The sequence below is a fragment of the Lipomyces tetrasporus genome (assembly GCF_029532465.1).
Source record: "Lipomyces tetrasporus strain NRRL Y-64009 chromosome Unknown POJ06scaffold_7, whole genome shotgun sequence".
NCBI lineage: Eukaryota > Fungi > Ascomycota > Lipomycetes > Lipomycetales > Lipomycetaceae > Lipomyces > Lipomyces tetrasporus.
The window spans coordinates 708,972-732,880 of NW_026611602.1; the positions used below are offsets into that span (position 1 = coordinate 708,972).

Below are 23,909 nucleotides of genomic sequence, written 5' to 3' on the forward strand. Positions count from 1 at the left end.
TGTTTCGTCTATGGATTGAAGAACAGTTGTACCCTTATTATGTTGATAATCGGGCGTCTATCATGCTTCATATTCAATGCGCGAGCCTCCCAGGCCCAACAAATACTGGACCAAAACAGACAGTAAACGAAACTAAATCACAAACGGAGAATATCCCGACGAATATCGCAAAATCCCTAGAAGTTATGAAGTCGTCACACGAGGAGTCGAGCAATTCCCAGCCACAAGCACAGCCTGGACAACCGCCACACCTCCGAATTTGGACGACGCGTGCATCTAAAATAAAGTGTGCACCAAGCGAGTCCTGATCCGTACTCCTTCTACGCGTACCGTCTCTTTGTTTATTAATCTTTATTATTGTGGAATACCGTTGGCTGCGATGCCATCTGAAATAGGCGAATCTTCTACTGCCGCGGCGAAGTTCCCTCTCGCGACGGCAAACGTCAAGTCCAGTGGAGCTGATGGCACTGAGTTACCATGGTGCGCGACCAGGATAATGTAAATAGAGGTCATTTCTAACATTTACCTCAGGGTCGAAAAATATCGACCCGTGTTTTTGGATGATATAGTCGGAAACACAGAGACAATTGAGAGACTGAAAATCATCGCGAGGGACGGAAACATGCCTCATGTTATCATATCGGTGATTTCCCTCGAGCACAGCCTTACAGGATTAGTACTTACGTCTAAATAGGGCATGCCTGGAATTGGCAAAACCACATCTATTCTATGTTTAGCGCGTACGCTACTGGGAGAAAATTATAAGGAAGGAGTTCTCGAGCTGAACGCGTCCGATGAGAGAGGTATTTGAATTGCCGTCGCGTATGGATCTGTGAGGGATTAACAAGATATAGGTGTTGACGTAGTCCGAAACCGAATAAAAGCATTTGCACAGAAGCATGTGAATCTTCCGCCAGGCCGCCAGAAAATTGTGATCTTGGATGAAGCAGACAGTATGACGGCGCAGGCTCAGCAGGCACTGCGTCGGACTATGGAAATTTACGCGTCAACCACTCGTTTTGCGTTCGCGTGCAATCAGTCGAATAAGATCATTGAGCCACTGCAATCTCGATGTGCGATTCTGCGGTATTCTAGACTTACCGATCAACAAGTTGTCCGCAGACTGAAGGAGATCATCGACGCAGAAGGAGTCAAGTACAGCGATGACGGACTGGCGGCTTTAGTATTTTCTGCTGAAGGTGATATGCGACAGGCCGTTAATAACTTGCAGAGTACGGTCGCTGGATTTGGATTTGTGAACGGTGAAAATGTGTTTAAAATAGTTGATACGCCGCATCCCACCGCTGTGCAGGCCGTGTTGAAGGCGTGTCATCAAGGCAAAATTGAGACTGCCCTGGAGATATTGCGCACTGATCTATGGGACAAGGGCTACAGTGCTGTTGACATTATCTCTACTATGTTCCGGGTCATTAAGAGTATGGACGAGATAAATGAGTATAGAAAAATGGAATATATCAAGGTACGTGATACCAGGGCGTTTAGACGAGCTTCACTAACTGCAAGGAGGAAATTGGGTTCACCCACATGAGAATCCTAGACGGCGTGGGAACTTTACTTCAGCTCTCTGGCTGCGTTGCCAGACTTGCTCGCCCAAATATGAAATAATTCTAGAAATTATTGTCACCTGTTCATGTTGTTCAAGGATCTTTGGATTATGTATCATATGCTGGGTATCTGTACTTTTAGACACTCTATATGACCGCATTCGGAGTCTTCGTCAACGGATACAATAGCGCACCAAACAGCACTGCTCCGCCCACCAACAAGACGTTGTATACATGAGTATGCCACGCGGGCCCGTCTAAATTTGCCCCAAACTTAGGCACGCCCATACTGTTGCAGAATGCGTGTGCGATGAAAGGCTGCCAGAAGCTTCCTGTTCGGAGAAATAGGAAGGTCGCGTACCAGCCAAAGACAGTTGTGAATGCGAATTGGAAAAGGGAGCTTAGTAAAGCCAATTTTAGCAAATCGGGTTGGACAAGGTAGACCTCATACGCATGATGTATATGTGCTATGAATTGTCAGGTCAGCTTATCGGCTTAAACTCACCAGGGTAACGCACCTGTACCGAAGTATAACGGCGACACAAAGATTGCTCTTAGAGGTGACATTCCTGACGCCAGCTCGATAGATACAATGCAGACTCTGAATACAAACTCCTCAGTGAATGGTCCCTAATCAAACATTAGCCCATCGTATTGCATCTAGGGAGTGTGCCTACAATGATATAATTCCTGCGTCCAATCCACCCGGTCAACGCAATTTCAGTATCCGCAATCAAATATTTCCACCCGTTAGAAAACACAATCTTCTCTACCAACGGCCCAATAAACAATACTCCTGTAATTAACAAACTGGATCTAAACAACTCCATGGCCGGAGGAATCGGCCATATTCGCAACGATGTCAGAATATACTCCAAAGACATAGAGCGGTCGTTTGACAAGATCCACGCAGTAGCAAGACCAGATAAAACAGAGCTGAGTGAGATTGCTGCAACCCTCGCCTTTATCACGTCGTCATCATCGCGAGACGCGGTAATTGATGGTCTAGTGCGGGGATGTACGTAGAGTACCCCAACGTAGAGGAGCGTGAGTCCAACACACGCAAGGAAACAGGTGAATGGGTCCATTGAGATTCTGGAACTATGGAGTGTGGCAGTAAACGCCCCAGTATTTAATTCCCACGACCTTTTATACTCATTGTACGAAACGAACTAGAGCCGTGGGGATCAATTGAGAGTACGGCAGGAGCTTTTTCCACGTTCGATTGTTTCCTCTCGTTATTGTGAATGGACATATGGTGCAAGTACAATACACTCATTTCCAGGTGACAAACCCTACCCCGATGACACTACCGAATCGTCCAACTTCGAACATGCGGCCCAAAACATATGTTATATTAATGTACAGTTGTAACAAAGAACAAACCTAAGAATTGATTGACAAACTTTTATTTCACGTCTCGATATATACCGGAAGCAAACCCTCAATCCCTCTGAACGAAAATTCAAACCATGCAACTATCAACAACTTTATAGAGTAGGGCAAAAATTTTTGTTTCGAGTTTCCAAAGTGCAACTTAGTATAGGACGTCAGAGTTCTTGACAATGCACCGAGGCTCTCCTGATGAAACTTCGACCAAATTTCCTATAACGTAAACTTTCTCGCCACTCTCGGTCAACAATTTCGTGACTTCCTCGACGTTGACGGGCTTGACAACAAGAACCATACCAATACCCATGTTCAATGTCTTCAATATATCAGATTTGGGCACATTGCCGGTCTTACCTAACCACTTGAAAACAGGGAGGACATCCCAGGTAGCGGCGTCAATGCTGGCGCCGAGATGCTTGGGAAGCATACGGGGAGTATTCTCAATGAGACCACCCCCAGTGATGTGAGCCATACCAAGAATCAGACGGCCACGAATAGCGCGTAATAGTGACTTGACATATATCCGAGTGGGGATAAGCAAGCCCTCCTGGACTGTTGTGGAACGATCCCACGGAGCGACCTGATCATATGCTAATCCAGTATGTTCAATGATCTTTCGGACAAGTGAAAAACCGTTGGAGTGGACACCATCTGACGCAAGACCTAGAAGAACATCGCCAGCAGTCATGCTACCGAAGTCCGGAAGAATCTGTCCGCGCTCCACGGCGCCGACCGCCGTTCCGCCGGCATCATAGTCATCTCCGTGGTAGATACCAGGCATCTCGGCGGTCTCACCACCGACCAGTGCACTACCAGCGCGCAGACATCCCTCTGCAACACCGCTGACGAAATCAGCAGCGATACCAACGTCCAACTTGCTGCATGCGAAATAATCCAAAAACATTAACGGCTCGGCGCCTTGAACGACCAGATCATTGACATTCATAGCAACTAGATCGATGCCGACCGTATTGTGGATTCCAGATAACTGAGCGATTTTGACCTTCGTGCCAATGCCGTCCGTAGCAGCAACAATCAGTGGATCCTTGAAGCCAGCAGCCTTCAGATCGAATAGACCACCAAATCCACCAAGCTCAGCATCCGCACCCGGACGAGCAGTTGCCTTAACGCAGGGCTTAATTCGCTCAACAAGACTGTTTCCATTCTCAATATTAACACCGGCCTTCGCGTAAGTGAAGCCGTCTTCTTCCCGTGGTTTGGCGTCGCGAAACGCGCGGTAGGCAATATCTTTTCGATAATGCATGTTCTTTAAATGGATCTTACTGATTCCAACGTACGCCTTCTTGACGGCCTCTTCGAGTGTGTCCGCGACGGCAGAAGCAGAAATTACTCGACCACCGGAGGAAAGCAGCTTTCCTTCAGAAGTACTTGTGGTTCCGGCATGGAAAATGAAAGTATCATCACTCTCGAGAGGGTCAATGGTAATCTCATCGTTCTTACTGTACTTCCCGGGGTATCCTGCTGCAGATCCAACAATGGTGACACCAAATTGGCCGGTAGTCTTGACAGTGATCGCGTCCAGTCTGTGCTCCACGCAAGCCAAGAAAATTTCCGCAAGATCGGTGTCTTTGCTGAGCAGAGGTAGCACAGACTGAGTCTCGGGGTCACCAAATCGGACATTGTATTCCAAAACTTTAGGACCGGAAGCAGTGAGCATAACGCCAGTGAATAGAAGACCGACGAAGGGGTAGCCGTCCTTGCGCATTCCGTCAATAGTGGGCTTGATGATCGTCCGTCGAATCTCGTCAATGATTGCAGGCGTAGCAACAGGAGCAGGAGCATAAGTCCCCATACCACCAGTGTTAGGGCCATTGTCACCATCGAAAATCCGTTTGTGGTCCTGCGCGGGAGGAAGATCGACTACTGTGTAGCCGTCACTAAAAGCCAGAATACTCAGCTCATCGCCTTCCAAGAATTCCTCGACAACGACCTCGTCACCAGCGTCTCCGAAGGCTTTGTCTTCCATGATCTCCTTGAGTGCAGCATATGCCTCCTCGTTCGAAGTGGGAATCAGGACACCCTTGCCCGCGGCAAGACCAGATGCCTTGATGACGACATTATGGTTGACCGACTCGACATATGCCTTAGCGTGTTCGAACGACGTAAAATTCTAGTATATGTTAGACATAAATCTATTATGGCAGCACAGTTATGAATACATACCTCATACTCCGCAGTCGGGATATTGTGCTTCTTCATAAAGTCCTTCGAAAACGTCTTCGATCCCTCCATTCTAGCAGCCGATTCAGAGGGACCAAAGCATGGAATACCGACTATGTAGCCGTCATTAACATATACAGTCCAAAAAAAAATTCCAGATCCAAGCTCTCGACGCAAAACTCACTCTTTCTGAACTGGGTCTCGATACCATCCACTAGTGGCTGCTCAGGACCCGGCACTACCAAATTGACACTCTTCTCTACTGCAAAGTTCACAAGGGACGAGAAGTCCGCACTGTCAATTGACACGTTCTCGACCTTACTGAGACCACGAGCAGTTCCACCATTGCCAGGCGCGACCCAAATGTGCTCAACTAACGGAGATTGAGCGAGCTTCCATGCAAGCGCGTGTTCGCGGCCGCCGCTGCCAACAAGTAGGATTCGCAGGTGTGCCTGCATTTCTCGCTCGCTCTTCGAGAGAGCAATTAGTCAGAAGTCGAAGAGGAAAGATAGAAAATATGTCTGGCAACTGCAGTAAACGAGTCGAGTGCCTTCTCAGAACTTTTTTTGGTCTGCCAGTTCGCGTTGACACTTTGCGCTGATGCCGGGTCAGCATATTTGGCCACACTCCCAACGGGTGAGCCCCTAACTCAGGGTAACCGACCACCATTAGGTCCAACGCTTGTTCGAGCCGGTAAAAAATTAGATACACTTCTTCAAAATAAGCATAGGGCCTACTCTACATCCGGTTGCTCATTTGTATGTCTCCTCCTGTGGTCCAATTGCGCTACATTCTATTCCTCGGTGAAGTCGACTAATAGAGTTCTACCAGCGTCTAGGTGCTCGATACAAAAGATGCCACGATCATTCACGATCAAAGTGCCCTGTTCGTCCGCCAACATCGGCCCCGGCTTCGATGTCGTCGGCTTAGCTCTCTCAATTTGGCTCGAATTGCGGGTAAAAACTGACGAGACCATTGTGGGGGTACCGCAGAACTGTGAGATCAGCTACGAAGGTGAAGGCGCGAGCGATCTTCCCCGCGAAGCCGACAGCAATCTGATTACGCGAACTGCACTTTACGTGCTCAAATGCCACGATATCCGCTCATTTCCTGCGACTACATTTGTGCATATTGTTAATCCTATCCCGCTAGGTCGTGGGCTTGGATCGTCAGGTGCTGCTGTTGTTGCCGGTGTTATGCTAGCCAACTCGATCGGACAGTTTGGCTTGTCAAAAGAACGGATGATGGACTACTGTCTAATGATTGAACGGCATCCAGATAATGTCACTGCGGCGATGATGGGTGGATTTGTTGGTTCGTATCTGAGGGAGCTAGATCCGGTTGATATGGACCGGAAAGAGATCCCTCTGAGCGAGGTACTACCCGAACCAGCGGGTGGTCTCGATACCGGCCTTAGACCACCAGAGCCGCCGTATGGTATCGGCCACCATATAAAGTTCGGATGGGCAAAGGAGGTCAAAGCGATTGCAATCATTCCAAATTTCGAGCTGTCGACCGCCAACTCTCGCAGCGTTCTTCCTAAAATGTACAGCGCCAAGGACATGGTATGTCTTTGAGTTCAAATTGAAATTGATTCAACTGCAAGAGACACTGACAAAGGAGTAGATTTTCAATTTGCAGCGACTAGCTGTTCTCACTACTGCGCTCACTCGGTCACCTCCAGACGCAGATCTGATATACCAGGCAATGCAGGACAAAGTTCACCAACCGTACCGGAAAACTTTGGTATTCCTCCTCTCATGCAATCATCAATAACTATTCACTAATCGCGATAATAGATACCTGGCCTAACTGAGATTCTTTTATCCGTGACGCCAAAATCACACCCCGGCCTCCTCGGCATCTGTCTCTCTGGGGCTGGTCCCACAATTCTAGCCCTCGCAACCCACAACTTCGATGCAATCGCTACCGAGATATTGGCCCGGTTTTCCAAAGAAGGCGTAGAATGTGCGTGGAAAGTGCTGGAGCCAGCGTATAATGGCGCGGAACACATAGAAGAGTAGAAATAGATTAGTTCTTCGATCTGTTGTAGTTTGGCAAAAGACATACATTGGCAATCTTTGTATAGCGGGAGCATATATCAGTGTAGATGGCCGTACTTGTTGGAGTTCAACGGTACGTTTGTAGATTGGGCTTTGACCGTTGGCGATAACATTGACAGAGGTGTGTACAAGCGCTCTTCAGATTTAGAGAAAACTGGTCACAGTGAATGTTGGAATCATTGTCTCTAACCAATCTAACGCTTCATAAGGAACAGCTGGGAATTTACCAACTATACAATTCAATCCTCTGCACGCGCAACCATACCATACCTAAATACATTACAACCAACACATAACAACAAATGCAAAATAATGAAACATTCGGCCAAATGCAAACTAAGGCGAAACAATTTTGTATATCACTAGATCAAGACCCAAAAAGCCCACCAACCTAACCTGATACCAATGAGAGTGCAGCAACCCAATCTAATGCTTCGTCCGAATACTACCATGCCGCGACTATGAACAATATCTGAAGAAATCGTTATCGGGCGTGCTCGTAGCCCAGCTTTCAATCGTATTCGTGGTTGTGTAAATCATACAACCCAGACCGAAGACACAAATGAAGATGTCCATGCCCTTGTTGAACATCGACGTCGCGCACGCACGATAATGCAGGAGAGGCGGATAGATGTAGGTCAGCGGGATACAGGCCAACGATCCGATCAAGGCAACGAATTTATCCAAGTCATCTGCGCCACCCCACGCAACAAAGGCAGTGACGAGAACAACGGCCGTGCGGAAAATGTTCTTCTGCCACTTGGCACGAAGATCGTGCTTGCCAGACTTAACAAACCACGCGTTCTCCATGATACGGATAGCTGGAAAGAGTTGTAGTGGAGTACTGAGAAGAATGGCCATCGCGTAAATAAACTGAACTGAATTCACAAGCCGGTTGTCCTGAGGCATATTGAGAATAACGACAGTCTCAACATTGGAACCATAGGCTGCGTATGACATGACACCCATGGCAATGTAAACGAGTGTGATAATGGCCATAACCAGTCCAATTGCAGAGTAGAACTGGTTTGGCCTCTTCATGGATTCGTGGATTGGAATAACGAGTCCAATACCCTCGAAAGTAAAAATGGCAGTACCGATGAAGAGGGTCCAGTCCCTGGGGTTGAATGCCGCAACGTCAGAGACGCCATGTTCGATCAGCACGCGACCATCCCAGAAGTACACATATGCCAAACCGAGCAAGATAAAAAAATCGGCTATCAATGCCGACACGGAGAGCTTCGAAATATTGCGCACCATAGAAAGTGGAACGAAAACAATCATCTGCAAGAAGATAAGATATCGGACCGGAACAAACACCTGACAGTCAGTAATCGCGAGAATGAATGCCTGCAAATTCTCAGATGTGAAGACAGTATATGCTGCGGCAAACCCAACTTGAGATAGGACAATCGATGTAAGGATAAGGAGACGCATCTTCTTGCCATACAAAATACCTCCCATATCTATTTTTGATTAGTTAGCTTCAAATGAATAAACAAAAGGTGATTAAAAGAAACACTGACCCCCGAAACTAGCTTGAACACGCATTCGCGAATCGATCAACAAAACGAAGCAATAATATGTGAGGACTGCAAGGAAAAATAGGATCGCTGAAGAAAAGAGCATGCCACCATTGTAGTAAGCTTTGGGCAAGAACAGGACACCGGTTCCAACGAAACCCTTAAGTAATAGCAGGACGGCTTTTGTCGCGCTAGTATCCTGTACAATCTGCCCATGGTGTCTACCACCGGCTCCAGCAACAGTCTTCTTGCCGGTCAACAATGCCGCCTCTTCGTCTATCGAGTGCAGAGACGCATTCTCATATTCATCATAGTTGTCCGAACCGCGGCTTGAGCGACTGAGGTGGCGCCGAAGTCTGTGTGTCAACCCTTCGTCACCTATACTTCGGACTGTCGACAAGCCATCGTAATCCTCCTCCATTTCTTCGTCATCTTCATAGTCATCGTCGTCCTCCAATTCCTCTCCAGCGAAATGACCATACACACTAAGGAACTCCAAGAAGTTACGAGTTAAAAATGGTCGCGGAGGCGCTGATACAACTTCAGCTGTGTTGTCGTATGCAGTGCTGCCTTCCCCAGCATTGCCATCGCTATCGCCATCGCCACTCGTGCCATAATGCATATACTGCTGCTGTTGCTTCGCCTTGGACAACAGGTAGTTTCGTCGAAATCCACCAGGAATATTGATATTGTGGATATTCAGAGTGTCATCTTCGGGCTCAGGTCGAGGCATTGCACTAAAAGATCGTGATCGGCCCCGACGAGCTGAATTGACGTCGGAATTCTGCTCGTGCTCTCTCTGCCAATTATAGAGCTGGCGCGTGATATCGCCGCCTTGAAGTGATAAGGAATAGAAATTGGGATCGACATCACCATCGACAGCATTTTCGCCCTGAATTTTGCCCGTCGGGCTGTGCACGCTGGCTGATCTGGAGTGGCTCTTGTCACTTTTTGCATCTTCCGCGTTGATCTTCGAGAATGGAGAAGGAGACGCCGGCTTCGGGGAAACGAGATGGCGACCAATAGTACGTACAAACTCAGAGTCATAGTCCGCGGACCCAGTTACCCCACTAGTAGCAGGAGATGTACCTGGCACAACGCTCGCGGACAGGTGTGATCTAGCTGGAGACGCATTTACAAGGCCAGGATACAAAATCGCTGTGGACGACGCAGGGACCGAGCCAAACTGATGGTGCAACTGTACTCCACCCTGTCGTGCGGTAGCCATAGAAGAACTGGGAACATCTGTGGAGGAAGCACCAGTCGGAAGCAGCTGGCTATTGGTACCAAGACGAGCAGCTGGGAAGGATGAAACGGGCCGTGCTGGAGCACCTCGCTGGACATCCAATGAGGAGGAAGCGGTCGCCATGGAGTTACTGGATGCAGCAGATGATGCAACGGAGCCACTCGTATTGCCGTTAAAGCTGGCATTGCTGTTGGAGTTGCTTGCCCGTCGTGGGATATCAATCGAGCGCGATGTCATGTTGCGAATTTACTCGATAAGAACCGCTTAGGCCGAAATTGACGTTGTGATATTGGTAGCTGTCAACCAAACTGCCAGAACAAGGTTGACAAAATTCAGACGACTAACGAAAACCAGGCGGTGGCAGGTAGCATATGTAAACGAAGGCAGACAGTGATAATTGGAGGTCGAGAGGAGTGAACGTTACATCGCAAAAATGAAGTAGACCGAGCAAAACTCAAAGACGTTTGACAAAGGCGAATACGACACAGGTGTGCGGTGACAGAACAGTTGAGGAGCTTCGGACGTAAGTTTCGCGCATGAGAAACTTAATGGTCTCACGTGCGCCGGAGCACGGACGAGTCACGCGTTTGCCGCAGGTGACTAAGACCTATCTTTGGCGGGAGCTGGCCACTTATTCGCCACATATTACAACTCTTGCCCTAGTTAACCGCCAAAATCGCGCATCTGTACTAACCGCCTTCGCCAGAAACGTACTAGTGCTAACGACCATTTATCTTTTTACTTCCGAGGTTTGGAGTCAGTTTTGCCTCATGCAGTAATGCCGAATGACGAATATGCTGCGACAAGAAGATAATGAAATATTCTTGCAAAAGAGAAAAGGTCGGCATCGAACCTTTTGTCTGCTGGACCGACGCAAAGCGGTGCTCGAAACGACGAAACAGAACATTACTGGCTAATGACTATAGACCAGGCACATAGATACTCCTACAGCACGCATACCGACCACAATGTTTCCCCACAGTGCAGCGCATGAGGAATTAGGGATCTGCTACCGTCAGGAGGGCAGCTGAGCCTTGCAACACAGATTATATTTTATATGTCGTGCACTCGCGAAAGTCGAAAAAGTGCAGGCCCGGAAACCCCGACCGTCGTACCCGTCAATTTGGGGGACTGTCGGATAAGCCGTTAGACCCGGGTCGCTGCATCGCGAACTCTGCCGTGATGCTGTCGGTCGCGATTTTCAAGTTGCAGCCTTCAGAAACTCACGGACCGCTGACGCAGTAATTTTTCGCAGAATATAATGTAATACTGTATATAAATCGCTTATTTCAAGCACGTGCCATGTATCCCCCGTTCCAGACCTCTAGCTAGCCCGTGCTCATATTTATTACAGTGAAGAGATACGGAGCCCGCGATCCTTCTTGTTGGTCCTGTGAGCGGACGACAATACAATTGGTGCAGTAACCAAGTTTTCAGTCTCTAATTAAGCAGCAATACGAATTGTTGAAGATAACACAACTCCCGGCGTTATTTAGAGAATTTTGCATGTACAAAAATGTCCCGCATAATGCTAGAATATCAGCTTGCCATCTTTAAACACCAACTTTCTTTGGATTTCTTAGGTAGCCTGCTTGGCGGTACATATGATTACCCGGCTGCAAACTCTATACGATCGATAAGCTAAAATCTATCTGTAGAGGCTATTTAGGCGTAGAACGTACGAAAGGTTAGGTGTCGGAAACACAACTAAACCACCATTGGGTTCTCCATAATAAGTTCTCCGACTCCAGTCGAGTTGCAAATGGTGAGAGTGGTCGCCGCGCCAGTTCGGCCCCTTTCTCTCCTCAGCTGTTAAGCCCGTCCTCGAGCTGCCACCTTAATCGGTCTCTCTCGACCTTAACTGCCTCCATATTCTCTTACCCAGTTATGGCCCGGCCAAGTTTGTGGCAGCGTCTGCAGGGGTGCTATTCCCGTCGGAGGGGTACATCTGATGGGTATCTCGACGGTGAAAAGAAGTCAGAGGAACGGGAAAAGATGGGGACTTTCTCTGGAGTATGTGCTTATTTTTTGCAGAATTGGGCGGAGGAAAGCATGGACAGATAATCATTTAATTTTTGCTCATTCAAACTTCGTGGCGTCTAGCTCAGTGAATCGCTGTACTGACAAGGAGCTCTAGGTGTTTGTTCCTACAACCCTGAATGTCCTATCAATCCTCATGTTCCTGCGATTTGGGTTTATCTTGGGTCAAGTTGGAGTTATTGGCATGATTGGTAATGCTTGGCTTCCAGACGAATAGTTTCTTCATTGGCTAATCTCGGTGCCACATTAGGCATTCTTGTAATATCATATGTGATCGACCTTCTAACCGTACTGTCTATTTCCGCAATTTCAACGAATGGCACAGTTCGCGGCGGTGGTGCTTACTATATGATCTCACGATCACTTGGGCCAGAGTTCGGCGGGAGCATTGGTATTGTCTTCTACATCGGTCAGGTTTTAAATGCTGGACTGAACGTTGTCGGCTTCGTGGAGCCAATCCTTTCGAATTTTGGAAATGAATATGGTATTACCTCCCAAATTCTTCCGGAAGGCAGGGCATGTTACCTTATTTTACTGCAGAGTGTTCCGTGATACTGACTGTTTGATAGTGGTTCGAATTTCTGTACGCCACGTGCTTATTGCTCCTTTGTACGGGGGCGTGCATGCTAGGGTCGTCAGCATTTACCAAGGCAGGATACGTCTTATTTGTCATTCTAGTACTCTCGACACTTTCAGTTCCGTTATCTGCATTTTTCGTTAAAGAGCACTACGTGCCAGAGTTTGATACTGTCTATTCTGGTCTTTCATTGGCAACCCTTCGCAATAACACCCTGCCTATGTTTACTACAGGCGCAGCAGGTAGTACAATGTCAGGCCGTGAGAATTTCCGTGATATCTTCGGTATTTTCTTCCCTGCGACAGCAGGTATTTTCGCCGGTGCAAGTATGTCAGGGGACTTGAAGTCGCCCGGAAAGAGCATTCCCAAGGGTACATTGTACGGTCTTTTGATGACATTCTTGTTTTATGCGGTGGTTATCATTGCTATGGCTGCATCGATTCCTCGCCAGTTGCTCTACACTGATGTCCAAGTGTTGCAGACCGTTAACTTGTCCAAGTACGTTATATTACTTGGTGAGATGTCAACTGCGTTGTTTTCCTCTATTGTCGGTATCCTTGGTGCCGCTAAAGTCTTGCAGGCAATCGCTAGGGATGACATTCTACCGCAGCTGCGAATCTTCAAACAGGGAACTAAACGTGGAGACGAACCTATTTATGCTGTTATTGTCACATACGTGTTGTGTCAGGCCACGATATTGTTGCCAATCAATCAAATTGCAAGTTTTGTCACCATGGCGTTCTTAATGACCTTCATCGTTACCAATGTCGCTTGCTTTTTGCTCAAGATTGGTAGCGCGCCAAATTTCCGACCGTCATTCCACTTCTTCAACTCCATCACCGCGCTCGCGGGCGGTGTTTTCTGCATTGCCACAATGTTTGTGGTGGACGGTATTTATGCGAGTGTTATTATCGGTGTTCTCATTGGTCTTTTCATCATCATTCATTACGTCACTCCACCCAAGGCCTGGGGTGATGTTTCGCAGTCATTGATTTATCACCAAGTTCGGAAGTATCTGCTACGGTTGCGCCAAGATCACGTCAAGTTCTGGCGACCTCAGGTTCTCCTCTTTGTCCACGACCCCCGATCTTCATGGAACCTGATTCACTTTTGCAATTCATTGAAAAAAGGAGCGCTGTATATTCTTGGACATGTAGTCGTCATGGATGATTTTCAAGACGGTCTCGCCGAAATGAAGCGGCTTCAGAGTGCATGGATTAAGCTCCGCGATATAAGCAAGGTCAAGGCTTTTGTTCAAATGGCGGCTGACCCTGACTTTGTCTGGGGAGCGCGTAATATCGTCATGCAGGCTGGTCTCGGGGGAATGAAACCGAATATTGCAGTATTGGGATTCTTTGATGTCGAATCATACCGAGCTCGTATGGCTGCTGGTGGGTTGACGCCTCAGGCAACGAAGACCGAGAAGCGTCCAGAATTGCTTCAGCACTCGTTCAAGCACAAAGCGAATATTGATAGCTTACCCACGGACAATGTCAAACCAGGTGCATCTATGTCAGTTACGCAGTATGTCAATATAATTGAGGATCTTTTGGCGATGCAGATCAACGTTGCGATAGCTCGCGGATTTAGCGAGCTCGAGCTGCCGTATTCGTGGATCCCAAAGGAATCTCGTCAGAAGAAGTATATTGATCTATGGCCGATTCAAATGTCTGCCCATCTCCTTGAGCCGAACGGAGAGGGCAGCGTTCTCAGCACGAATTTCGATACGTACACTCTTATTCTCCAGCTTGGGGCCATTTTGCGAACAGTGCCCGCATGGAAAAAAATGTACAACGCTCGTGTCCTCGTATTTGTCGAGTATCAGGAGGATGTTGAGGAAGAGTGCGGTCGCGTCAAGACTCTGCTGGACAATCTTCGAATTGAGGCCGAAGTTTGCGTGTTCTGCTTGTCCGATGGTTCGGTTCCGGCGTACGAGACACTTATACATGGTTTGCCCGACGCGACAGGTAAAGTGACTAGTACTCTTGGTGACGAGACTTGGTTCATTGAGCTCGTGGAGGCGCGACACGTTCTCGAGAGTGCGGATCTGGTCGAGCCGGGAAAGCCAATTCCGATAAGCTACTTGAATGGAGAAATCGCGATTTCGCCGTCCGCCGTAATTGACATTCACCCTGGGAACATCGTCGGTCCATCAGTGGGATCTGCTGCCGCTGGCATTCCTAGCGCCATCGCTTCAGGAAACGACGTGCCGGAACTTAAAAAGTATCTCCGCAAGCGTCGTCAGACTATGACGGAAGTCCAAAGGATTGGGATGTCTTTTAGCATGCAGACTAGCAGACTGGCGGACGAGGAGGTTGCGTATTCTGGAACGATTGATGATGACGATGATGTTGATGAGGATGAGCTCGTTGGTGACGGTGAGCTTGACGCCGGATATTCAACTGAAGATACTGGCGTGGGAAGCAGTTCGAGCCGTGGCAAGGGCAATGAACTGTCACCTAGCTCAACGTCACATTCCAAGAAATCTCTGGGATCAAGTTCGTCGTCGTCGATAGCAACATTGTACAAGCAGTCGTCGCACGAATCGTCACAGTCCGCTAAGCAGCGATTACAAGAAGAGCAACAACGCAACTTGATCGACGTTGAACGAAGCGCTGCAGATGAATCTTCTTCGTCGTCCTCCGCACAATCAGTTGGGCCGTCAACGCTGACTTCTTCTACTCTGGTCTCGGATTCTCAGGTCCCTCTCGCGAGACCAAGACTAACCCATCAATCGTCACTGGCGACTTCTATCTCTGGAACTGCTCGAACACGGCGATCTATACCAAATTTCAGCGGACGGACCATGCCACATTCCGAGGTTCTCGATGAGGAGGAGGGTCAGAAGACCATTCGCTTCGCCTCACACTCCCGTATTGCAACTACAATGGGAGCGTCTGGCTCACCCGATCATCACCCCCTTGCGCCTTCCACTACTGGAAGCAGCTCGAAGTTGTCCCGAACGCTGTCGACCTTCATACCACCGTACCATGACGAACGGTATCTGTCCTTCAACGACCTCCCTGCTCGCGCTCAGCACCTCATTCTGAACGATCTAATGGGAGCTCAATCTCGGGAGGCTGCAGTGTTGTTGGCCACGTTGCCTGCTCCTATGACAAATACCTATCAATCAGAAGAAGATTCCGTTTCGTATCTTGAGGAGTTGGATTTGTGGTGTAAGGATCTACCGCCAACATTGTTAGTCCACAGTCAGAGCGTCACTGTCACGATGGCGTTATAATCGCAGTATGTTTGAGCTGTGTTTAAGGGGGCTCATATTGGTTCTGGGCTTGTCTTTCTTTAAAAGTCATCCAGTTGGAATTGGTTAATTTGTTTAATTTGCTTTCATTGTCTGGATTATTTTGGATGTAGGGAGCACTGATGGTAATATTTCATGATCGTTTTATGTATTCTGGTATGATGGTTGCATATTATTTGGCTTGGTCGCGATGAGCACATTTCGTCTTGTTGAGTGGGGTGGTGTGGGTAGGATTCGGTGTTTATTTTGCTTCTTGTTGATGTGGAAGATTGCACGTGCATGGTGTTTTCGATTGTGTATTGCATAGATCGTCCTTGATATTACTCTGGATGCATGGGTGGACTGTTAGAGTTGTGCGAAATTTTTGGGTAGAACGTTTAATTGCAGAAGCATTACATGGTAGATTAGACCCAAACTTGGTTTGATAATCTCCTTCAGTAGCTACACCGCTTGTGTGTAATTATTGCAGTAGCCAGTTATACGTGATCAAGAGTCGTGTTCACGGCTCGACAGTGATGTCTGGGCGGTAACTTTCGCGATCATGTTTCCAGATCATTATTCGGTAAAAGTAAGGGCCTTGTGCCACGCCCAGACGTTTCCCTTGCGGTCGTGTCCCAAACCGAATTAATATCCTCCACGAAAACAACAGGAAGTGATATAATCCAGCTACTATTTCGTGCTGCATTTACTCAGGTTTATTGTACAAGAGACCCTTGACGTTTGTCCTGCCAACCGCATAGGCACGGCACCATGGTACGGTATTCCCGTCATTGCGCCTCGGTGATGAGTATTGGACTAATAATCAATACTGCTAGTCGGCCTTATTCAACTTCCAGTCACTGCTGTTGGTCATTCTGCTCTTGATATGCACAGCTACTTACGCACACCAAGTTGTCCCCGCAATAATGAATCGAAATAGACATGGGTACGTCCAAGTCAGAATCGGAGAGTTCTACTCACGGCCGGCTTGCAATTTGGAGCTGGGAGGAAAGTGAATTCTTTGCTAACTTCGAATTTAGCATCTTGGGTGTATTCTGGAAAGCTGCGCGGATAGGTGAACGGCTTAGCCCCTACGTATCGATATGTTGCATCATCATGGCGGTAAGTTTAAGACTTGACATGTGATATAACTAAGTACCAATTCTGTATCTAGTTTTCACTTTTCACTCAGTGAAATTTATAATTCACTTGAAATAGAGGGTCAGCCTACCAGATTAGGATGGAAAGGCATAATGTTACGAGAATGGGAATATAGTGATGATACTGCAACAGGTGTCGTAGTGCGTACGGGTAGCCTTACTCGGTCTCATCGGAGTTATTTGTTGTACATGTATGATAGGATCGTAATTGTATATTTTGAATGTAATGCTAGTTATAGCATTTGGACTTCAGAGCCAATCGTCAGCGATAAGCCATGGTCATGTTTAGTCAACATCAATCACCAAATCGAATGCAGAACTTGTTCTAGATTATAGTGCAATACTCTACCAATAACTCACGAGAATTCAAAAACTTCACCAGATCCAGCACACATCTTAGCTACTCTTGAAGTCCCTACGATCCTCTCCAATTTCAACGCGTCCCACTTGGAAAACATGGATTTTACTGAGATAGCGCCCTTGTCGGCTCGTCCATCACTGACACTTCGCAGCAGAAATCTGACTATTTCGACGTAAAATGTAGGATTGTCCGGTAAGCCGTACATAAATATAGTCTCTGCTCCCTTTATCTCGTACCGCCGGAAATGATGTAATCTCTCTGTGTACAAAAGGACTTTGCTTTGACCATCCTTAAACAGGGCTCTTGCCCGGGTGACATCCGAAACGGAAGAATATTCATTAATCGCGGCGAAGCTGAACCCGCTTGCGCCAAGCTTCTTGTTGATCTGATGCTCTTGCTCTAGGTAATTTCGAATTCGAACGTAGTCTACGTAGGACGGGATAAAAATCAGAGTACCAGAAGAGGACGCTGACGTCGTGCGCATGAGGGATGGAAGAGCCTTGGTTGTAAAGTACTTGAAGCGTTTTTCGGGGTCCTCTTGTGGTGACGACGAGAAGAATTTCATGAAGACCTATAAACAGCTTTAGATACCGTCAGACATGAAAAATACTCTGCACATACATGATCCAATTTTGCTCCAATGTCGGTCAAGACTCCACTATATACTGGATGAAATTTAACTTTTCCACCGATATTATGCATTTGATGAGAAAACAAGGCATTAATCTCTGGGGTGATAAATTCCGCAAACACAAGCGTTTGCCGCAAATATTTAGATTCGCCGTCCAAATACCAGTTTCGTATCCGACTAAAGTCGCACCCGTGGGAGTCCTTTGGGATAAGATTGAGGTGAGTAAAAATTTGAAGCATGTGGTCCCAGTTCTGCATTGTGATTGCGGACGTTTGGTCGACAATGACAACTTCAATCGAACTAAGAAAGTCAACGTCACGTTTTTTATCCCTGCATACTGTCAGCCTTCTCACAACACCAATAGAATTGCATAGAGATAGTACGTTTTATCACCTATGGCAAGACGAAGGCCTAACGGACTGGCGACAATGAGATCGGAATTGTAAAACTCGGTGAATAATTTCAGTGTCTTTCTCGTGAACTTTAATCCAATTCTGAAGTTATCATCATTATTTCCCGCGAATAACTGTCTGAAATCCTCAGGTTTCGTTTTCGGCAGAGCCGTATTGGAGTAATAAGTGGTTTTGAACCGCTTTAAGTTTTCTTGCTGTGAGGTCCCAGACAAGCGGATCAAAGTTTCAACAAAGTGATGACAGGCGTTGCGAGTAGGCAGAACTACTAGAACCTTTGGCCGTGTAAAGCCCTGGTCGCGCAATTCGAAGAAGTTTTTGTCGGATCGCTGTAGTTTAGATAGTCGCGCGTTGTCTTTAAAAACCGTATCTCGCGTCCTGCCATATTAGCACCGCGTGCAAACAATATTAGATACGGCTACCTACTGGAAGATGTGATTTAGTGCGTGCAGTGAATAAATGATCTGGATCTCTTGGGCATTTGATATAGATCTAGGAGCAAATAGAAGATCTTCGTTCGAAAATATCGGAGGAATCAGAGATTTCTGTAGATTAGAAAATATTCCACCTGCGAATGTTAGGAAGAGTCCAGGATTCATGACAATCATATCTATACCGTCTGAACCGTGTTTCTTATTAACATCTAGGAACGGTGAGACTAGCCTTTTTTTAATCTATTGATATTCTGTTAGCTCGCAACATAAATATGCAAGTTAGAGCAGAAACGCCTGACTTTCAAATCATTTAAATTGGCAGCTGAGCTTTTGATCTCCTCATGAAATTTCAACGATCCTGGACGCTGCACGCTCATGCTATACTTTGACGTCTTTCCATTGGCATTGGCAGTGGGTCTAAGTTTCTCTGTCGTCCACTCTTTGGACTGAGCATGATTCACCATCCTCTTCAGCAGCGCCTCATTGGTATTTGCAAAGTGATACTGAAACGGGTTACTGGAATCACTTTCTTCGTCGTCTTCTTCAACTTCATGCTCAAATTCGCTAGTGTCTTCTTCCCTTTCTGATTTAATATCAAGATGACCAGCGTCACCCACTGATCTCGATAATTCTGGGGTCTCCTTCTTCACGCTTTGGGAGACACTGTTGCCTTTCTTTGCTGCAAATTCTTTCTTCGTCATTGCGGTCCTGCTGAGTATCATCAGGGGACGGTGGATCCAAAATTCTTAGGCTAGGATAATTGAAGTCTATGTGCGGCGCCGGGTTAGGTCTCTTACGCTCAATTCTGTGGATTGTGGCTGATGCGTCTGGACAAAGTTCGACTGTGGCTATAGGTTACTTTCAAGCCACAGGTTCAAAAATTTTCTAGTAGACGAAGAATCGAGTTACTATCAAGCAAAGATCGATTTACAAGTCGGGTTTGCCGTACCAAATTACAAGGGAATTTGTTGGACGATTGGCTAGATAACCTCAGTTAAGCATTACTGTGAGATATAATCAGCAGCATGTCGAATTACAGGTCATTTCTACATCTGAGCAAGCCCGCTAGCATGATGACTGCGCAGGCGAGCAGTACTCCGACTCCTCTGAATATTATAATACACCCACAGGTTGGATCCACTTCTAGCTGCGGTATGGGGCCTGGTACTGATTTTTTCTAGTCGTTGTTTTCAATCCTTGACCATACGTTGCGCAGAAATGAGGGCCAGGAGAGAGTTATTGGTACCCTGCTAGGAACACGATCGGACGACGGCACGGAGATTGAAATAAGAAGCGCGTTCGCCGTTCCTCACATCGAGTCTGCTGCACAGGTATTAACTTGCTGAATTGGTATTGTCGTGACGATCAGAATGGTAACATGATTTCCAGGTTGAGATTGATATGGAGTATCACAAGACGATGTACAACTTGTATCACAAAGCGAATCCAAAGGAAATCTTAGTTGGATGGTGAGTAACCTAGGCGGAATTTAATAGATGACATTCTAATTGGGGCCCAGGTACGCGACATCGCTGGAGCTTAACGCTTTCAGCGCGCTGATCCAGAACTTCTACTCCTCGGTCTCGGATGGCACATATCCTTATCCCGCTGTGCACCTTACAATGCAGGCTAACCCTTCATCCGATATATCTATTAGGACATACATCTCTACCAATGTCGGCGTTCTGCCAGAAAAGGTCTCAGAAAGCTGCTTGTTTGTCCCAGTCCCAAACGAGCTGCGGTACTCTGAATCAGAGCGCAGTGGACGTACGTATTCCACTGGTGTGAGTGATTTGAGTCCTAATGCTAACTGTCCTATAGTTGAATTGATTGCGAGTGCGAAGAACAACGAGAGCCGAGACACATCGATCATCAGTGATGTCGCCAGCCTCGAGAGATCGATCGAGGAGGTTCTGACAATGTTGGATCGTGTGAGCGCCTATGTGTCCTCTGTACAGGACGGCACCACCCCGGCCAATGTTGCAATTGGCAAGTTCTTGCTCGCGAATCTCAGTTTGGCGCCTAAGGTCGACGCCGACGAGTTAGAGAAGCTGTTCAACTCGCACTTGCAAGATATTTTGCTCGTTGTCTATCTAAGTAATACCATAAAGACGCAGATGGAGTTGTTCAACGGTCTGAAGCGGACGGCGGTGATTTCATAATGTGTATACAAGTGCAGTGTTGTTTTTAGATTTACTTTCATTATCATGGGATAATTATGGATGGTTGAGCAAAACGTAGCCTAAGTTCCGTGTATGGAAGAATCGCCAAGTGGATTCTTACAATGATCAGAACGTAAGATAGCCAGTAAGGATTATTTGTATGCTCTCCGCTGAGTTATTCATGAAAATTGAGGCTGTACTTGGAGAGTTCTGCATGGTTCGAACTACAATGCCCGTGCGTGATCATTGAGTTGTTTCCTTGGTACATGGTTAGGCGGTTAGGGCAGCCTGCAACTGTAAAGTTTGAACGTTCTTACTTCGTAGTGAAGGTCTTCGATCGAAATCGGACTCTGGAAGATCATACATTATCTATTCGGCAGAAACGTGAGGGTGTTACTTTATGTTAAACCAACCCGGACGGTATATAGTCAGTATCTCTGATCTCAAAACGCGCCCCAGGACAGCGTTAGACCGCAATCGAAGTTCCTCGTGCGGGGTCTCCGAATATATTTCTTGATTCTTGCGGGATAGTAACGGCAGGTTACGAACGAACAAAGTACGACCCGGTCGATTACCACCCTCAGATTGTCTTCCAGATCGGAACACGTGGGTGTGATTCCTTCGGTTGGGAATTTCTGCTGCCAGTCGAAGACAGTACAGCGTCCACAAAAGAAATTAGAAGACTTTGGCAAGTTCGATTACTTGCCAAAGCTCATTGATTGGCATGTATTCCTTTTGGACGGGCTTCAATATCTTCACCAATGCCATCTACCTCTCGCTCATAATCCTCACTATACCGTTAGCGTTTGATGTAGGCGGTGAAGAATGTGGGCTGGTAAGTTGTTCTACACCTGGACCATGCGATGCAGGCAGATCGAATAGCTGAACTGTAAAACATGCAGGCATTTACATTGACGCTTGCCGTCTTTTATTTCTCGATGGCAACTATTCGGCTAATAGGTCGTAATACGAAATTCAGTGTTATAACACATATTGTATACTACTCTCAACATGTGATCATTCCTTCGCTGTTCATCATGTTCCTCAACATTTACTCTGACGCCAGACACACGTTTCCAGTATGGAACCAGATTCTCGTGCCATGGAGGTTTTTCTTACAGAATTCTACGGCGGGATTTACAATACTAGAGGGATTTTGCACGTTGCTTGTTATCCAGGCAGCCGGTCAGATCAGTCGGTGGCTTGTCAAAAGGAATTCTGATTTATGGACGGTAGGTATCGGATTGGTCCACTTCGTGTCGCTGCAAACGCTGATATTTGCAGATTGTCTTTTTAGTCGCGTCCGGTAGTATAATATCAGGCGCGTTCTATTTCCTTTACCGAATATATACATTCCCAATCACAATCGGAATGGGCAACGCGACCTTGATCGGCGTGGTACTGACATGTACTACGTTCCTGGGAGGATATGGGATCGTATCTGGCAAGGGCAATCTAATCGAGTCGAGCTTGCTGTTTGCGTATATGGTTTATTGGTGAGCGAATTTCTTGATCATGTGTGTATGCGAACTAACGAATTGGGTCGTAGCCTGTACGAGACATTTACTGATTTCCAGCCGACGCACGCAGACGTCCAGGCAATTGCAAAGCCAGCGTTTCCTCCTTTCCCACCAATAATTATGGAAAGCTACGCAACGATTGTCTCGTCTCTGGCAGCAACTGTACCAGGCAGCTTCTCTACCACTTTCGACTTCATTATGGCTGCCATGTCGACCATCACGCCCTCCATCGTCGTCTCCCTTGCGTACCGGCTATTAGTTCTGTTCGCGACAACGCTTATTATCCCGGCGCTACGAGAACCGGCTGGCAAGGAGAGCACACCCTCGCGTCGCCGCAGTGGCCATGCCAACCATAGCTCTGCGAATCACGAGGACACGGCCGTCGTGGACGATCACGACGAATTCGACGACACTCGGGGCGGCTTCACGCCGTTCGTGACCGCGTACATGCCTGTTGTGCTAATCGCAGTGTATTCTCATTTATTGATGCAGCATTTCGGGTACTTGTCCAAGACTATGGACGTTCTTGGCCTGGAGGTCGAGAGCTGGCAGCTGTGGTCGTGGGTTAACTGCGCCGTCACGTTGAGTTTATATACGTCTGAGATTATATACGGTAAAGAGTCGCGGGGAGAATCGTTGACTAGGCACTGGAAGATTGAGTAAGTCAGCTACAAATCACATTATTTTGGCGGGCGATAAGGATAGAGCATCGCTACGGTTTGCGACATGGCATGATAGCGAGGACAATACTGACAGATGGTCGCGCGCGGAATGACATTACAACCTCAACGCAGTTATTAGCTCATCTACATATTACATATTACATTTTCTAATTGTATTACGAACGGGTTTGTCATGGGTTTCTAGTATATTTCTTATGGCAAATTCGTCCAGTATTTGTTATACAGCCGGAGTTAATTGAACGTTTGATTATTGCGTCTCCTGCATTCTTAATATCGTTTAGGTTTTGTGGATTTGTTCGCTTTCAAATCGTTGATGAATAAAGCTATTTTAGATTTGAAGCGACAATGGTTACGACGTCGGATTATGAAACCTTTTGTATAGTATTCAATCTTATTCGAATTCTTAATATATCTATCCACTGTAAACGAATGAAAGAAAGCGCGAGAGGAGAAAGAATCAGAGTGAATTATGCAAATCTCGTCTTCGAGATTTAGAATCTCTTGGAGCTTGACTCTATGTTTGCGATAATGTCTCATCATGTTGGAAAGAAGTCAAAGAAAATGCAAAGGTGACCACTAAATAATCAGGAGCAATCACAAGAAGCGGAAAAGACGTTCTCTCGGAATGCGAGTCCGGTATATTCGACTATACCAACTTCCAATCCGCGTCCGTGTATCTGACAACACGCGAGATTCAAGTCACTCGGAACTCTTAAAAAAAAG

General features: G+C 46.9%; 10 protein-coding genes across 10 annotated transcripts; 6 read left to right on the forward strand and 4 right to left on the reverse strand.

Moving 5' to 3' along the window:
* Positions 1–379: 379 nt before the first annotated feature.
* POJ06DRAFT_199036 (P-loop containing nucleoside triphosphate hydrolase protein) lies at positions 380–1,626 on the forward strand (the record flags this gene model as incomplete). Its single annotated transcript, XM_056185138.1, has 5 exons — positions 380–480; positions 532–643; positions 695–803; positions 855–1,480; positions 1,528–1,626. 5 exons carry the CDS (start codon positions 380–382, stop codon positions 1,624–1,626), a joined length of 1,047 nt encoding a protein of 348 aa, XP_056042712.1.
* Positions 1,627–1,630: 4 nt separating this feature from the next.
* Positions 1,631–2,877, reverse strand: POJ06DRAFT_131728 (uncharacterized protein). The gene is made up of 3 exons (XM_056184383.1): positions 2,243–2,877; positions 2,084–2,195; positions 1,631–2,032 (listed from the first exon to the last, which is right to left on the reverse strand). The coding sequence occupies exons 1-3, from the start codon at positions 2,651–2,653 to the stop codon at positions 1,713–1,715; spliced, it is 843 nt and encodes a 280-aa protein (XP_056042713.1). The 5' UTR covers positions 2,654–2,877; the 3' UTR covers positions 1,631–1,712.
* POJ06DRAFT_302214 (phosphoribosylglycinamide synthetase) lies at positions 2,785–5,705 on the reverse strand. The gene is made up of 3 exons (XM_056190756.1): positions 5,323–5,705; positions 5,142–5,251; positions 2,785–5,088 (listed from the first exon to the last, which is right to left on the reverse strand). The coding sequence occupies exons 1-3, from the start codon at positions 5,594–5,596 to the stop codon at positions 3,103–3,105; spliced, it is 2,370 nt and encodes a 789-aa protein (XP_056042714.1). The 5' UTR covers positions 5,597–5,705; the 3' UTR covers positions 2,785–3,102.
* Positions 5,706–5,851: 146 nt separating this feature from the next.
* POJ06DRAFT_256485 (GHMP kinase) lies at positions 5,852–7,361 on the forward strand. The gene is made up of 4 exons (XM_056188020.1): positions 5,852–5,896; positions 5,970–6,703; positions 6,765–6,884; positions 6,938–7,361. The coding sequence occupies exons 2-4, from the start codon at positions 5,993–5,995 to the stop codon at positions 7,160–7,162; spliced, it is 1,056 nt and encodes a 351-aa protein (XP_056042715.1). The 5' UTR covers positions 5,852–5,896; positions 5,970–5,992; the 3' UTR covers positions 7,163–7,361.
* POJ06DRAFT_256487 (transmembrane amino acid transporter protein-domain-containing protein) lies at positions 7,362–10,380 on the reverse strand. The gene is made up of 2 exons (XM_056188021.1): positions 8,728–10,380; positions 7,362–8,667 (listed from the first exon to the last, which is right to left on the reverse strand). Exons 1-2 carry the CDS (start codon positions 10,205–10,207, stop codon positions 7,661–7,663), a joined length of 2,487 nt encoding a protein of 828 aa, XP_056042716.1. The 5' UTR covers positions 10,208–10,380; the 3' UTR covers positions 7,362–7,660.
* A 1,359-nt stretch (positions 10,381–11,739) lies between these two features.
* On the forward strand, positions 11,740–16,298 carry POJ06DRAFT_256489 (amino acid permease-domain-containing protein). Its single transcript, XM_056188022.1, has 4 exons — positions 11,740–11,983; positions 12,108–12,201; positions 12,261–12,526; positions 12,580–16,298. Exons 1-4 carry the CDS (start codon positions 11,858–11,860, stop codon positions 15,826–15,828), a joined length of 3,735 nt encoding a protein of 1,244 aa, XP_056042717.1. The 5' UTR covers positions 11,740–11,857; the 3' UTR covers positions 15,829–16,298.
* A 180-nt stretch (positions 16,299–16,478) lies between these two features.
* Positions 16,479–17,306, forward strand: POJ06DRAFT_256493 (uncharacterized protein). Its single transcript, XM_056188023.1, has 4 exons — positions 16,479–16,599; positions 16,662–16,771; positions 16,866–16,947; positions 17,000–17,306. Exons 1-4 carry the CDS (start codon positions 16,597–16,599, stop codon positions 17,018–17,020), a joined length of 216 nt encoding a protein of 71 aa, XP_056042718.1. The 5' UTR covers positions 16,479–16,596; the 3' UTR covers positions 17,021–17,306.
* POJ06DRAFT_256495 (uncharacterized protein) lies at positions 17,307–19,547 on the reverse strand. The gene is made up of 6 exons (XM_056188024.1): positions 19,121–19,547; positions 19,004–19,061; positions 18,814–18,955; positions 18,361–18,765; positions 17,968–18,307; positions 17,307–17,917 (listed from the first exon to the last, which is right to left on the reverse strand). The coding sequence occupies exons 1-6, from the start codon at positions 19,541–19,543 to the stop codon at positions 17,342–17,344; spliced, it is 1,944 nt and encodes a 647-aa protein (XP_056042719.1). The 5' UTR covers positions 19,544–19,547; the 3' UTR covers positions 17,307–17,341.
* Positions 19,548–19,891: 344 nt separating this feature from the next.
* Positions 19,892–20,983, forward strand: POJ06DRAFT_282346 (JAB1/Mov34/MPN/PAD-1 ubiquitin protease-domain-containing protein; the record flags this gene model as incomplete). Its single annotated transcript, XM_056190022.1, has 5 exons — positions 19,892–19,951; positions 20,003–20,152; positions 20,211–20,290; positions 20,341–20,588; positions 20,643–20,983. The coding sequence occupies 5 exons, from the start codon at positions 19,892–19,894 to the stop codon at positions 20,981–20,983; spliced, it is 879 nt and encodes a 292-aa protein (XP_056042720.1).
* Positions 20,984–21,300: 317 nt separating this feature from the next.
* On the forward strand, positions 21,301–23,559 carry POJ06DRAFT_256499 (ICE2-domain-containing protein). Its single transcript, XM_056188025.1, has 4 exons — positions 21,301–21,818; positions 21,886–22,215; positions 22,268–22,479; positions 22,533–23,559. Exons 1-4 carry the CDS (start codon positions 21,708–21,710, stop codon positions 23,164–23,166), a joined length of 1,287 nt encoding a protein of 428 aa, XP_056042721.1. The 5' UTR covers positions 21,301–21,707; the 3' UTR covers positions 23,167–23,559.
* The last annotated feature ends 350 nt before the right edge of the window (positions 23,560–23,909 follow it).